The sequence below is a fragment of the Rhinolophus ferrumequinum genome, chromosome 11 (genome assembly GCF_004115265.2).
Source record: "Rhinolophus ferrumequinum isolate MPI-CBG mRhiFer1 chromosome 11, mRhiFer1_v1.p, whole genome shotgun sequence".
NCBI classification, from domain to species: domain Eukaryota; kingdom Metazoa; phylum Chordata; class Mammalia; order Chiroptera; family Rhinolophidae; genus Rhinolophus; species Rhinolophus ferrumequinum.
The window spans coordinates 22,746,513-22,762,904 of NC_046294.1; the positions used below are offsets into that span (position 1 = coordinate 22,746,513).

General features: G+C 44.3%; 1 protein-coding gene across 1 annotated transcript in view; it reads left to right on the forward strand.

Annotated features, from left to right (window-relative positions):
- Nucleotides 1-207: 207 nt before the first annotated feature.
- The window catches only part of SLC1A2 (solute carrier family 1 member 2), a 141,102-nt gene continuing 124,917 nt past the window's right edge, over nt 208-16,392 (forward strand). Inside the window, exon 1 of the mRNA XM_033121693.1 lies at nt 208-819. Coding sequence (XP_032977584.1) covers nt 803-819 — 17 coding nt within the window. The 5' untranslated portion in view covers nt 208-802. The remainder of the gene's footprint in view (nt 820-16,392) is intronic.

A 16,392-nucleotide genomic window follows, 5' to 3' on the forward strand; every position in this document is an offset into this window, starting at 1 on the left:
GCGACTACTAAAATCCTGGGCTCCTGCCACCGGCTGCCCGGGCCTTCCCGGGCGACCCGCCGGGCCTCTTTTCTTATTTGGCTAATTTATGGAGAGAGGCTGGGTGGGAGGAGGGATGACTGAGGAAGGGACTGCGTTTCCAGATTCGGGGGGTGGGGTGAGGGGGCGACAGTTAAAGGAGCCTCTAGAGGCAGCAGCGCGGGTGATGTCAGCTTTCGACGAAAATAGAGAGGGATCGCCTGCAAATCCCCAGCTCCCGCGGGACTAAACCTTGCAATCCCTCCGGGGCCGGCTCCAAGCCAGGGCGCAGCGGCCTCCCCCACCTCCCCCGCGAACACACACCCGCATACACGCGCACGCTCGCACACACTCTTCGTGCCGCCCCTGCCACCACCCTCCGCGCCCGCGCTCCGCTACTCGCAGCACCTGCGAGCCCCGCAACAAATACAGGTGGCGGCGGCGGCGGCGCACCTCTCCTGCGAGCCCCCGCAGCACCGGGGGCGGCGCTCTCTCCGGGAAGCCACCCTCCTCGCCCCCAGAGCTCCCCGCCACGCGCTAGCGAGTGGAGCGGAAGGGAGCGCTGAACCGCGCGGAGGAGAGCAGAGCCGCGGCTTAGCGCCAGCAGGAGCCTCCTGCGCCCGTTACGCTAAAGGGCTTACCCAACGGGGGGGTGAAAGGGCGGGGAGAAGCTCCCCCTTAAATACCACGCTCGGCCTCACTCGCGTGCTCACCCCCGCGCCTGCTCACTCCCTCGCCCGCTGCTGCCGGATTGTGCCGAAGAGGAGGGGGCGTTCCCCAGACCATGGCATCCACGGATGGGTGAGGGGGCTTTGCTCTGTACACGCAGGAAAGCGGGGGGCGCGCGCGGGGTGGTGGCCCCCTAGCCGGGATGGGGACAGAGAGACAGCGGCGCCGGGTTTCGGAGACGGTGGCGGAGTGATGGCTGGGGACGGGATGGTGGCGAGGGGATGGATTTTCTTTCGCGAAGCTTGCCGCTTAACCCTTTAAAGATGCGAGAGATGGAGGATTGTTTTATTTTATTAAAAGGGTACAATGCGGGTGGAAAAGTGTGGCGAAAAAATTCTCTTGAGGTTACTTTTGAGATGTAAAAAACAATAAGGGATTGGGCACGGTGTGAGCTGCAGACATTGCCCGGAAAGCAGCGCTTGGAGCGCCGCGCCGGCTGCAAGGTGGGGACCCGCTGGGATGAATGAGCCAGGACCCGGGCGGGGCGGGGCGGGGCGAGGACTAGCGCGCGCGGCCTTGAATCTCAGATTTGCAGAGTCGCTGAGTAGATGCCCTGCTTGCTCTGAACGCTCCTTGTCCCTGGATAGCGGAATCTCCCTGGCCAGCTCTAAGGAAGAGTGGAAGAGATTTGGGTGCTTCCCGGGAAGAGGCGGGAAAATAAGTGCTTTTGGGCAGGCACAGGAGTCCCCAGACTCCAGCGGGGAAGCGTTGGCTTCCCCATTCTTCCCGGGGCTGTGGAATCCTCTCCTGCCTCCAGAGGCTGCAGTCGGACGGACACTGTTCTCAGCGATAAATAAGGACAGCTGTCTTTAGCAAGAGGGCGATGGGGCTGTAAGGGGCAAAAGGATCCCTTCCGCCCCCAAGAGTCACACCTCAAAGGAAAGGTCCAGAACGACGTCCCTGGACCAGGATCTCCCAGGAAACTTTTCCAGCTCAGTGGGGCCCGAGTAGGAATAAATGGACTAGTTAGGAAGCTCAGCCCTGTGGTTAATTCACAAAATTGCACTAAACACTTGCAAGCAATCACTGGATCCGTGTTATGTGGAAAGAATATCAGCAGCATCCCTGGGCAGGATAGAGCCCTTGATGCTGGCACTTTCCATAGTTTCTCTTTAAAAATTTGACCAACTCCATGGCTTGTTTGGGGGCGATGAGTCGCCTAAGTGGGAGTGAAGAACTGGCTCCAAAATCAGATCTCTCTAGATTCCAACTTCCAACCAAGGGGTGATATTTCTAAAACCGTCTCTCTGTGTTTAGGAGAAGAATCCATCCTTTTTCTGCCCCTTTCTGGAGTCCTTTCAAACGGGTCTGGCATCTTGTGGCAGCATATTTCTTCTCTTTTTTCATCCTAACAATTCAGCAATGTGGACCTTTTTGATTATTATTTCTCCAAAAAGATGCTCCAGAAAGACAATGTTTACAAGGAGTATGGTATGTTGTGCTAAAACAGAGCTCTAGAATTGAATATAAGAGCCCATATGGCTCAACCTCAGTGCCTTCCCCGTGTAATTAAACAGCCTTTCATATTAGAAAAGATATTAAGGCATTTCTGGTTGCCTTCAGGGCCCATCTAGATTTAGTCCTGCTTGTAAAGGCTGGGTGAGAAAACATCTGTGAAAGACAGGGATGATGGCAGTCTGTCAAATCCTGCATCGAACTCACTCCTTATTTTGATGACCAGATAGTGAAGAGAGAGGTTAAGCAACCCCCAAATTAAGTGTGTTTATCTCACCTTTGTCCTAAATGAGAGTCGCCAAATGATTTGACATTAAATATAGAGCAGAAGCGATTTTCAGTATTTTTAAAAGACTCACATTCAATTACTACCGTATTAGTGCACTGTGGATAATTAAGAAAAGATTAGGCAAGGGAACTTGAATTTAGGAGATGAAGGAGTTGAGAAAAAGGCTGGGAAATAAATGTAGAAAGACCCATGACCCTTTATCATTTCAGAGTGGTAACTGATAGGCAGGTGACATTCTCAGAAACCCTGGTCTTTACTTCTTCACTTCCTATCTTCCATCTCTTCTTCTGTTGCAGTCACTGAGTAATTGTTGGGTAGACCTCACATGCCAGGCTCTCTGAGGGGGTACAAAGACATTAAGGGTCTGGGGGCTGGCTTTTAGAAGGCTGGCTCCTGTCAAGGACTTTGATTAGCAAATTGTTCCTATGGTTTGGTGAGGTTCTCTTTCCTCTTCTGATGTCTTGGGTTAATCTATGTCATAAAGGGAAGTTTACGGAGAAGTCTCAGGCTGGTCTCCTTTGTTCGCCGCTGCCTCCTTATAATGTAGAAATTGTTTTCTTGAAACATGCATTGCTAAGAAGGAAGCAAACATGGCAATGGAGTTATTACGTGCTTTCAATGTATGTATTTTCAGTTCAACTCTGTTTGACCCAGAATGTTTTGGGAATGGGATAGTATGGTAATTATCTGGTAATATACTTACAGTCAACAACATATGTCGATTACCAATTTTCAAAGAATTATTAGAGGGAATAGTGACATCTTACATGTGTTTAGCACTCCACTTTCAAAGCTCATTTGTGTACAACATCACATTTGATTTTTTTCAATAACTGTGAAGTAGGTAGTACAATGCAAATGGGCTTTAAGAATAAATGTCATAGAATGTAATGTCATCTTTCCAGGAAGATTCCAGGACTTGGCTGAACTTTGAGGTTATCATCTGGAAATATTGGTTATCACTGAAGACTATACGAGGCATGTCTGGTACAGAAAATTACCGGCTTTCTCTCAAAACTTCGGCATGCACACACACCCTGCAAAATGCCTTTTGGACTATATACTTAATATCAGCCTGTGCATTTGGTCTTTGCAAAGCATATTCAAACACAATGTGGTATTTGACGCTTCTGATTATATGGAATTGTGATTATTAGCATCCAGTAGGTGCTGGACTCTGGTAGTTGCCAGGCCCTGAGAGGTATTTTCTTGCAAATCAAGGTCTAATTTGATAGTTGAGCATTCTTTTTCTCTGAATCTGTTGACATGGCTAGAATTATGGATGTAGGTCCCTGACCCAAACTGGAAAGAGATTATAGGTGGTTGGTGGCAGATAGGCTCGTGTTCATTATTGACCGCGTTATATAGTGGAGTGCCCAGACGCTGTAGAGGCAGGCGTTTTAGAAATATGTTTTTGGGAGTGGGAGATGGCTAGGTCACCATGTATGTCAGGGACCCAGGGCGACCTGTCTTCTGATCAGCTCCCAGGAGCAAGGGGTCAGGGTGTAAGCCAAGCATGATGGCTTGGGTTTCAGTCTGACTTAGAAAGCAAGTGAAACAGAAAACTGCTGACAAGAGAAAAACCCTGGCAAAGGAGATCTCTGGATTTATTATTTCAAGCAAACAAAAGCAAAACATAATGATTGCCTTCTCCCTCCTCCCGGGAATGAGGTTTAGGTTAGTTGGAGGAAGAGCTGATGGGGTGGGCTTATTGCAAAGGGAGTGGAAGATATGGGGGATGGGCTCCAGAGGGGTTAGCATATTGCATGCCTCAGGGTTGGCTGCAGTTTTCATTTCTCATTTTCTCATTTTCAAGAATATAAAAATCAGCCTCCTTGGGTAAAATAGCTATTAGTGGAATATGAGAAAGCCATTTCATATTGACTAAGACAGCCTCTTGTGAGTGATTGAAAGCTTAATTCTGAAGAAATAATTTCTGAATCCAAATGAAGCTTGTGAAGTAGAAAAGCCAGGATGTTAAAAACCAACACAGGTCTGTGCATCAGTCTCAATGGCCACTTCTGATCCTCTTTTATGCAACACGAGTAAGGTGCTGTCTCCTTTGGTCAGATTGAAGGGAATTTTCAGACAAGGAAAAGAGGTGGTGTTTCGGCTACATGAACAAGCAGTATTTAACGGTAAAGTGTGAGATTTCCAGGTCAGCAAGCCGTAAATCCTACAGATCCAGGTTTGCAAAACCTTTTCACAGTTTGGAGCACAACACAGGCTGATTTCAGTGAAAATCTCCCCTCCCTCTATGGCTATAGCACACAATGCCCAGTGTCTGGTTTCCCACCCTTTTCAACGTAAACTAAATTGTTTTACAAACTGATTTTGATCCCCATGGGACTGGCTTGCCTCAGAATCAGCTGAATCTACTCTTCTTTTCGGTCACCTGATACAATTATTTTAAGCAGATAAGATACCGATAATTTAAAATCTCCTCAGCAAGAGGAGACAGAAAAGTCATTCTCAAGATAGCATTTTCGTGTGCTTTGCAAGTACTTGTGTCCTGGAAGTCTGAAAAATCTAACAAATGCTATACTCCGCCTTGCTTGCAGATTTCTCTTCCGTGCCCTTAACAGCTTGTTGGGGGCAAGCAGGATGTTTCATAGCAAGGGTTTCAGAATCCAGATGAAGGCAAATCTCTTTACTTACCACGATCCTGTCCTTGCTCTCTCCTCCCTCTGCTGGCCCCTCACCCCTCAACATACCCAGCAGCAAGCCTTTGGAATAAATTAATTAAAGGACTGTTTAAAAATATCTCTCTGCTCCATCTCCACGTGCTCCATCATTGATTGGAGGCAGATGGGCTGCAGATTTGTCAGTAGGATAGAAAAGGACTAGCCTCTCGTTATAAATCTGTCTGGTTGGCTTCAAACAATGGCAGAAAAGACAATGGGCCAGCTGTATTAAAGGAGAATGAAGAAAAGGATAGATCTGTACGCTTCTGCAAAGAATAGTCCTCTGTTGTTGTTGTTTTTTTAACTTTTGTTTTTCAATGATGTTGATATGTATTTACTTATCTTCCATTTATGTTTTTATCGAATTTCTCACTTAGATGAGCAGATGTGATGGGTGTCTGTCTGCTGAACTTCCGTCTGGTGTTTTTGGCAATCTCGGCAGCTGCTTTGGATTATAGGCTCATTGAGCAAGGACAGTCCTTTAAAAATGGAATGAAGGGAATGAACTCCATTTTGGCGGCTGGACTTGATCTGTCAATCCTGTCTCCCTATAGGATAGACGATGGTACATGTTAAAGACCTTGAAATGAAGTCCCTGGGGACAAGGAGAGAGACAATTTTCCCCACACCCACACACCCTTGTATATGAGAGGCTTCATTTAAATTGCCGAGAATACTTTTTTCTGTTACATTTGGTCAAGAGGGCCATCTGTCACTCGCTGTTTGTCATCTGGCACGGGACTTTCCGTCACGTGCTCTTGCCATTCCAGGTTCCCAGCCTCTGTGCTGTGTGGATCACAGAGCTGGTGGCAGAGTTGGAGGTGTGTCTGAGACGTGTTTGCCTCCCAAGCTTTGCTCTTCCCATAGCATTAGACATGAGGCATTGGATGCTTGTGGACTGGATGTGGCCCACAAACATGTATGTTTTGGCTCACACAGAATTTTGAAAATGTTTGAATTATTTGCTTATGTTTAAAAATATTTCACCCATAAAAAGAAAAATCCTGATTCTGGCTTCTCTCAAAAATTGACGCATCTGCTGACAAAGGACCTGCCCTTTGGTCTTGGTACGATTTACTGAGTGATTACAGCCCAGCATTGTTTTAAACATTTAACATGTATTAATTAATTTAACCCCCACAACAGTGTGATACACACGGTCTATTATCATTCCCATTTTACAGGCATGGAAACTGAGGCACAGAAAGATTAAGTAACTTGCCCAAGATTTCATAGCCAGTGAGTGGCAAAGCCAGACCTTAAACCCAGGCAGCCTGGCCCTAGGGCTCATGCCCCTAATCACTAGGCCGGTCACACTGCTTAGTTCCACAGGTCCAGGGTCAGCTGGAGCTGAGGAGGGGCTGCCCCCAAGACAGGGCATGTGCCTTCCAGGTTGGGCATAGTCTTTTCTGAGACCACTCGCTCATGGAACCTGCCGGAAGCCTAACTTCTTTATGGCAGCCATTGAGAAAATGAGAGGTCTGGCTTCATCCTCATAGGGTTTGCCACTGCCCCGTGGCTGTGGATTGGAGGAATTCTTCAAAGTCCCATTTCTGTGCCATGAAAGGTAATTCCAGCTACTTTTTCTTTTTAGGCTCCTAACCACTACCTTCGCGTTATTTCCTGGACCTTTGCTCTGGGTTGTTAATGAAGCGTTCTCTTGTAATTATTCGTTGTCCGGCCAGTAGTAGTGCCCTATCCAGAGGCGGTACTTTGAAACAGCCCAGGGCACGACATGGGTCCCATGCTTTGGAATATAGAACTTTGGGCATGCAATTCTTAGTGGCAAGTGGAGCTGGCCATTTAGCGGGCCCTGGAATTTATCCTTTCTTAGGTGATTTTCAAGTGTGGCTGTTCAGGGCTGTGACCCATTTTCCTAAAACATCTATTAGCTCTCCCCCTTTAGGATCGGGGCTGATGTTGTTGTTGTTGGTTTTTTTTGCAACACATGCAAAAATGATGAGGAGGGCTGCCTTTTAAACTGAGGCATTCATCTTTCAGGTGCATTTGTGTATGAGTTTTTAAGAGTGGCCCAGTTTGCTGATCACCCAATAGGTGGCAGTGTATGTCAGCCCTTTGTCCAGACTGGTGGTTTGACTCCCTTTGGAAAGCCCTGAGCCCTTAGAGAATCCCAGTTCCCGGAGCATTCCATTGTCTTTTGATTAAAAAAAAGTGTCTCCATCAAATATATCATTTGGTATTCATCAGATGATTGTCATGTATCAACAGTGTTCAGAGATAACACCATAAACAAATATAAATAGAACCATTCACTTGAGTTATTCCAAGTCTGTGTGACTATACATATTTGATTTCATTAAATCCTTGGAAACCTTCAATGAAATATGCTTATTTTATAGATGCAGAAACTGAAGCTTCAAGAAATTTTGATTTCATGCTGTTATTGGGGGCCTTGCTTTTTTTGTCATCTAATTCTACTGCGTTTTATATTATCCACATTGTGCTATTAATTCACATTTCCTTGAAATTTCACAAGCTCTCCCTTTGTTTATTTGTTTCTTTGTTTTGGTTCCAGTGGGTGTCTCCCATCATTTTGGTGATCGAAGGAAGCAAGATAGCCAAGTTTCCCTGCAAAAAGAGATGATAAAGAATTTAAGAGGCATGCACAAAGACAGCAATGATTGTAGAAAGAAGTTAACTTACCTTTAAGTGGAGATGTGATATTCAAAAGAAAATGCCATCAAAACAAACAAACAAAAAAAAAAGGTGGATGTTTAGGCAAGTGAGAACATGGTCAGACCCCAGCCTAGCATAAAAGCAGAGAATTTCAAATAGAAGCAGTTGCAGTGCAGGAAGGAAGATAAGGTAAAAGAAAACAGATAAGACAAGAAAAGCATTCTTCTCTATCAAGTGTCAGGCAAAAGCCAACTGCTGCAGACCAAACTGTATTTTTGTTTTTATCTAAGTCTTTACTTAAAAGGACAGTTGTGATCTGATAACCGGCTTTGTTAGGAGAGTGGATGGAAGTCAACATGAACAAAGCACAATTAGATAAACTTGTCTAGGGGTGACATGGATGGATATCAGCTGACAACACTCATCTCAGACACTCTGAAGGGACTAATGGTTCCCCAAGGGATCGGTTCAGTTATTTTTTATATTTAGACACAGCATATGGTCTAGAAAAAGTGTCAAAAATAAATATGGGACTAATTTCTAAGAATAGAGAGTAATGGAATCATAGACTGGATCTATTCCCCTAGTGTTTTTCTGGGATTCAAAGTCATCCATCAGCAGACATTAGTACAATCATCACAGAAGAGAAGTGCTGATGGGATCATTGATTTTTCGATCATGATTAATTGCTACCATTTCCAGTGAAGGACTAATCATTTGTAGGAGCTTATCTCTTATATTAGTCTGAGGATATTCAAATTTAGATTCTTTTCATGACACAGACAGGGTACAGTGGGTTTGAGGCATTGTTGGTGGCTGGTCCTGGGAAACACTGAGATGGAGATGTGTGCAGGAAGCTGATTGAGGGGAGCTCTCAGCGTTAATCCCGGTGGAAGAGAGAAGGAAGCAGAGTGGGAAGAGGGAGAAATGGAACAGTCAGCCCACGTCACAGGAAGCTGTGGTACAGGAATGGCTCTTTAGAAGGGTCCAGAATTGAGGAGCGAGGTCTGGCCTTTCTACCACTTCCTCGACCAGCCCCTGGATGCGGGCTGTGCTCGGGCAGTGGGCATGGCCCTGGGTGAGTACAGGGCAAGGCTTTGGTGGGAGGCCTCGTTGGTCAGTGCTGTGCATTTATCCATACTCCCGGCATCTGGGGGAATGAATGCCTCAGTCCCTATGGTGGGGAGATGGGGTCTGGGCAGCATGCCACAGCATCTATTATTGACTCCAAATTCAAATGTCTGAGAGATAATAAAATAATAGGTGTGGTTGCTGTCAAGCTGAATATCCAGGCCTCTACAGCTATCATCTGCAATAAAATACTATACCTTAAAAGGAATGGGTGATAGGAGAGAAGGGAGGGGGAAGTGGATTCTGGTGGGCAAGGATGGGGAGAATTCGGAGGCATCACCTTCCTCAGTTTTAGCTGTGACCCACACAGTCCCCAAGGACAAGTGACAGAAGCCCCTCTCGTCACTCCAGACCTTTCAAAGGCATATAGTCCAGCGGGAAGATGGTTATCTGAAATTTCTGACTTAGAAAGGGAAATCAACTTGAATTAATGGAAGGGGCCAGAAGAAGTACCCGATAAATATATTTGGGAAGCAGAGCATAGCTGCTGTTGATTTCCCCAGTGTTCACAGCAGCTCTTTCGATATTCCTACCAACGTTATTTCCCATGGCGTTCTTACCTTGGGAAAGGGTGGGCGGCGAACTGGATAACCCCTTTCTGGAATATCCACTGCATTGTTCTGTTGATTCAAGAAGTCATGTGTTCTGTCAACCTCATGTGTTGACATTTTTCTGCTCTATTCCCTCGAGAAATATCAAGCTATGTTCAGAGATGAAAGAACACATTTGTACATAACCCAAGTCCTCGTTGATTGTACCTCTGTGTGTATTTTCTCACAGTAGTTGACTTTTCTTTCTGAGACCAAGACATTGATGATCAATGTGTTTGTGTTTTTATTAGCACAGCAGCTTAATATAGAAGGTAAAGCAAGCCAACATTGAAACTCGCCTTTCCTTCCTTTTCTTACCTGTTTTTAAGTTACAAATTTGTTATTTACTATGGCAGATAAGATACTGTGCATGTTTCCGGTATTTGGGTAAAGATGACACTGGTTGTATTCAATCTACATTTAGAAAATGCATTTTGCACATAGAATGTAACTATCAGCCAAGTAAAGGAGTATGAAGGACTCGCTATCCACTGTGAAATAAATTATTTTTAACACAAAATTTTAACTTTTTGTTTTTTGGATCAGTGCTTACTTTCTCATAACAAAAAACATGGCATTATTAAAAGACCAAACCCCCCAAAACCCAACTAAATATTAAAGAATGGCATAAAGAAATAAAAGACTGCCCCCCACCCCAATCCCATTCTCTAGAAATGCTCATGTTTTTGGTTTATCCTTTGAGGCATTTTTCTATTCCCATGTAAACATCCTATTCTTAATGTGCAAATTATATCATCCTATACAGACAATTCTACAACTTGCTTTTCAATTAATACCTCTATTTATATATACATGTGTTATATGTGTCGGATAATAGTCCATATAATAATTGATTTAACCAGTCCCTGACTGACAAGAATTTAGGGTATCTCCAAGTCTTTGTTATTATAAAAATGTTGGGTATTGGAATATGAATTGGGGGTGGTGGTGGATAAGACCAGTTATGACTTAGGTGGCAGCAGTGATTCAGGTGGGAGATAATAGCCCAAATTAGGGCATAGGACTATATCAGTATATGCATTACCAGATTCCAAGGATATTTAGAAGAACTCAGTGACCAAATACATATAGTGGGTGAGAAGGAGGGTGGCATAAAGCTATCTCTTGGATTCTGGCCTAAGTAAATGGAGGTGGGGAAGAGTGCAGAAAAGGAATTCAGGAGACAGATGGCAATTTTGAAAGAGAAGGTAATGAATTTGGTTTAGCATACTGGGTTAGAATTTTTTGGTGAGATATCAGGTAGAGATGGTCACTGAGCATTTAAATACCAGGTACATGAGAGCCTGGGGCCTTTACGAAGTGGTATTTATGATCATAGAAGTAAATGAGATCACCCAGACAGATCATGAAGCTAGGAAAAATTGGGGGCTGAGGGAAGAAACCTCAGGAGCTTTAGTGTCTGTGGATGGACAGAAGGAAGTGCTTCAGGGTGCACAGGATGCTGAGAAGTAAGGAGGGGAGTCAGGAGTGGGTGACAGTGCCGCATGCTGTAGAAAAGTTAAATAATGTAAAAAGTGGTCATTGGATTAATCGATTTCAAGGCCATCACAGGTGTATGCCAGAGCCTGGAGAGCTAAGTGGTGGCTGCTGTCACCATGCTGGTGTGGGTTGAGAACGGGTGGAGAGAAAATAAATGTAATTTTTTTTTTTTTTTCCCAGAGTGGGAATCCAGGGGAGGATGGGAATATGAAAGTAGATACAGGGAGAGCAGATTTACATTTTGGCTTGTTTGTTTTAGTTTTAGGGTGGGTGTGATGTAAGCATGTCCATATGCTAAGGAAAGCTTCCGCGATTCATGGTGAGGTCTTGAATACTCTTTGTGGAAGAAGCTGATGAAAGAATTAGAACCATTGCTTGCTTTGGAGGTTCCTGCAGGGCAGGTCGGGGCATGGCGGGGCAGGGCGGCTCTGTGAGTACTTGGCCAAAGCTTCCTCCAGTCTTCCTGTTTGATCCCATAGCATAGGGAAGGACAACTCAGAACAGTGAGGGAGAAAAAAGTCACCTGCAAGATCCACGCAGTCCACCAGGGTGATCTGTAGAGTGACAGATGGGCCACCAACTCCTTCTGTAGCTTCATTAGTCAGCCAGCTAGAGTTGGATAGATTTTAGTAGTGGTTGCTGTTTTTTTGATCGGGGTGAAGGGTGGGAATCTATCTTCCACAAGCCTTTTCTGAGTCTTCTAGTTGGAATGCTTCTCTTTCTCCCTCTAACGCTTCGTTTGCACGCTCATCTAGCTTGTGACACTTCCTTTTGCCTCTGCATTCTCTTTGGATCACTCCCTGGGCATTTATTTATATACCACATGTATACTGATAACTCCCAAATGTGTATTTCTGTCTCAGCTCTTTTCTCCAAGTTCCAGATTCATATGTCCTACCACCTAATTGCCCTCTCCATGTGTATGACATATTGACATCTCAAAATCACCATGGGTACAGTGGAACTCTTGCTGTTTTTTCCCCAGCAGACTCATCCCTACTTCCTTGCAAGTATCTCTCATCTCAGTAAGTGGCATTACCATCCATCTAGACATTCAGAGACAGAAATGTAGGTATTACTCCGGTTTTTTTCTCTTGCATCAGCCCAACCCACAAGCTTTGTCAGTTTATCCAATCTCCAAAATGTCCCTTAAGTCTGGCCTTTCCATTGTTATGGCCATCGTGTCAACCCAGTCAATTGTCATTGCTCTACTGGCAGCCATGTAGCCTCCTAACTTTCAATTCCTTAGATACCCCATGGTCTTGCCCACCTTCGGGCCTATCTCATTCCCTTCGTCTGGACCACTTTTTACCCTCCACGCACTGCCATTCTTCAGACAGCTCGCATCCTCTTATCCTAGAACACCCTTTAGTTCTCAGCTGAAACGCTATTTCCCAGAGAGGTCTCTCATCTCTCCACCAGAAATAGGTCTCCTTAATCCTATCTAATCCTCTTGTTTTCTTCTTTCATGGCATCAATTACAGTTTTTAAGTATTTTATTTATTTATCCTCTTGTTGATATCTCCCTCCATCAGGGATGTAAGCACGCTGAGGGCTGGTTCATCATGACGTCCCCCCTACACCCTAACACTAGACCCTAACACCGGGCACCCAATAGGTATTTCTTGATCGAACACTCATCTTCCTCAGCCTGGGGACATAGAGAAGGCTCCCACAAGAGGTGACATTTGAGCTGGGCCTCGTCCAGGAAGTTTGTCCCCATTACACTTTGTTCAGACCTGCCTTACAGTACTTCCTTATAACAGTGTGCTAAGTGCTTTCTTGTCTGTCTGCTCACGAAGCTGGTATCTCTGAGGATCAGGACTACATTAATTTCTTTGTGTCCCAACTTGTTATTATCACAATGCATGTTCGTGGAATTGTCTACCTTGGGAAAGAGACATGCAAGGGCATAGAGAGCAGAAGGGGATGGTTTTAACAGGGCCAAAGTTGAGAAATCATGTCCTGTGCTTTGTTGGAATACATCCTCTTTTTAGGGTGCCGGTGGTCAGTTGAACTTTCCTGCGCAGGAATCACTAACCAGCCTTCTGACCGCGAAAGGCTGATGGGCTTCAGGCAGGTTACAAGAATAATTAGTTGGACAGCAGTTCATCTTGTGAAACCGAAAATGTATTTGTCCTAGCCAGTCATGTTCCAGGCTGCTGTCAGGGGAAGATTACAGACTCTAGAGCTGCTGGTATTTTAAAATGCAATGAAGTTTAATCAGATGAGACTTTTTGAGCCCACTCCCCATCCTCCACCTCCCACCCCCATCTTTTCCAGGACTGTCTGCCTCTCATAATGATATCATTCTATTTATTTTCCTTGTTCCTTGTGAAGGAAAGCAAGGAGAAGCTAGCATGAACTTGATATTCAAATACAAAGAAGGATTTCTTAAATCAGAGATGATATTTAAATTGCATCAATGAATAAAATCCAAGGCTCAACAGTTCAGCTGCTTGTAAAACTGACTTCGAAAAAAGACAGTGCACAGAAACTGAAAGCATTGTTGTCAAATTGATGCTTTTTTTTAACTTTTGAAGAGATTCTGAATGTATTTAATCATTCTCAATAGAATTCTCTTCTCTGGGTTCCTATTGTGATCAGAAAAAAGAGCCATGCCATAAAAAAGAATGAAATCTTACCATTTGCAGCAACATGATGGACCTAGAGGGTATTATGATAAGTGAAAAAAGATAGACAGAAAAAGACAAACACCATATAATTTCATTTACATGTGGAATTTAAAAAACAAAATAAATGAATAAACAAAACAGAAACAAACTCATGGATACAGAGGACAAACTGATGGTTTACCAAATGGGAGGGGGTTTCGGGGGGTTGGGTGGAAAAGGTGAAGGGATTAAGAAGTACAAATTGGCAATTACAAAATGGTCACGGGGATGTAAAGCACAGCGTAGGGAATATAGTCAATAATATTGTAATAAAAATGCATGATGTCATGTGGTTGCACGACTTATCAGAGAGATCACTTTGTAAGTCACATAAATATCTAAGCGCTATGCTATACACCTGAAACTAATATAAAATAATATTGAATGTCAATTGTAATTGAAAAGCAAAAAAGAAAAGAAAAAAGAGCCATGGACCTAGAAATAATAAATCTTGTAGTTGGTATGAGTGTTTTGTGATAACCTAAATAAAAATGTTCTGTATTTCTATATTTCCTGAAATGAGGTTCTTTTCTGGAGTTTTCTGGTGGCAGGACATGTTGAGGGGTATTTGTTGTGTCCTGGTGGGACAAGAGAATAAAAACTCTGCCCAGTGTCTTCTTTGTTGACTCTCAGTGAGAACACTGTGATTGGATGAAGGGCCAGTTTGTGGAACCCCCTTCCTGAGCCTTATGGTAGGTCTGAAGCTGAAACCACCCTCATCATCCTTACGGCAGACGCTAGATTCCTCCTAGATTCAGAGCCAGGACATTCAAACTGCTGTTTTTCAGGTGAAAGTAGAATCCAAGTAGAGAAACTGTGTTTTCTAGTTTCCTCTGATATCTTCAGATAGAAGTCATTGTTAGTTGGAGGAACCAAGCATACACAGATCATGTTTTTACTTTAATTGCTTTCTCTCTCCCTTGGAAGACTCTCAATGCGTTTCCAGGAAAGTAAACTCCAGTTCTTCACACACACAATCCACCCCTAATTTGTTCAGCAATCAGGAAGACCAAACCTGTTTTTCCAGAAGGGGGCACTGTAGAGTCTCACAGTCCTGGCAGCAGGGCAATGGTGATTTTCCTGCTCTTCTGAAGCAGGAGCCAGAGGGCGAATTGCCTCTTTCCTAGGCCAACTAAAGCTGTTGCCTTGTTTTTTAAGACGGGGATCTCGACCCAATTGATTATTTCCATTCCAAGTAACCTGGAGTTACTAAGTCAACGAGGGGACCAGAGTTCTCTGGAGCCCAAGGCTATACCTGGGACAATCCGGCTGAGGTAGAGAGTTGACAGCAGTTGCCATTTTCCACCTTGGTCCTGGCTCCCCGTCCTCATCCTCCTGGCTTCTGCTTGAGAGTCTTCAACGGGGCTCGAACAAGATTTGCTGGTTCCAGAGCTCGGGTATGTCCAACCTGATTTTCTCTGGTTTATTGATAGACTTTTTAAGGTGAAAGGGCAATGATGGGGAAGAAAAAGAGAGAGGCCTTTGAAGAGAGAGAAAAAGACGCGTGGGGATTGAAAAGTACATTTTGGAAGGGTTAAAAAGGCCTCAGAGTAAACAACATAAGAATGGAAGCATGAAAACAGATACCCCTCTTTACAAGATGTCTAACCAGCCACCCTAGAAGTCTAGCCTGTGCTCCCATCTAGTTGGAAACAGGCAACCAAATTAAAAGAGGCGTGAAAAATGCTATGTTTTTGTTACAGGCACGCTCCCTTGGGAGGCGGCTGTAAGTCCCACAGGAGTCAGAGACTTCTCCATGTGTCCATATGTTTGTCTAAAGAGGGCTTTCCTCTTCACCTTTGAGCTAAGCTGCTGCGATAAAGATAGTTCTGTGTTTTCAAGGAGCAGGGAAATCACAATTCCACACAGCCGTGTCTTTCGAGTCTAGTTAGGGGGAATTTTAAATTAACCTTTGAATGTCTCATATATTCACAGGGTATTTGTCAAATAAATAAATGAAAGCAGTTAAAAAGCTCCCTGGATGAGTTCCGTACCACAAGAATTTCTGATTCCTCCTTCAAGAGAATCTTAGATTATTTGAGTATAAATGTGGGAACACAGGGAACCAGGGCCAGCTTCAGGGCTCTGGCTCAGAAGTGCCCTGTCCTTAGTTTAATGTTCTGCAGTCGCCATCTTGAAATTCTTAATAACAAGGGGCCTTGTGTTTTCATTTTGCACTGTGCTCCACAAATCATGTGGCTAGCCCTTCAGGGAAGCCACACATTTGTAGGCCTGTATGAAATAATATTAATGGTGACAGTGAACATGATAAAGATGATAACCTTGAGACTATCTGATCTCTTGCAGTGCACTAGAATATTCCAATAATGAGATGCTTTGCATAAAATAGCTTCTGGGAGCCAGGGTTGCAGAGCGGTTAAAAGAATGTGTTTTATATTCAGAAAAACCTAAGCAAAATTTCCCGTTCCATCACTTACTAGCAGTATAACTTCAGTCAGTTAATTAGCCTCTCTGAGACTCAGTTTATTTAGTAAATAAAACGGACAATATCACCCACCTGATAGGGTTTTGGAAAAGATGAAGGCAGGACTATGTGAAGTGCTCAGCACAGTACCTGGGACATGGAGAACACCCTGTAAAGGTAACTGTCGTTCTTCTTGGAATAGCATGACTGTATTACTTTCAGCCTGCTGAACTCAGATTGGGTTATCCAGTAGTCTCCT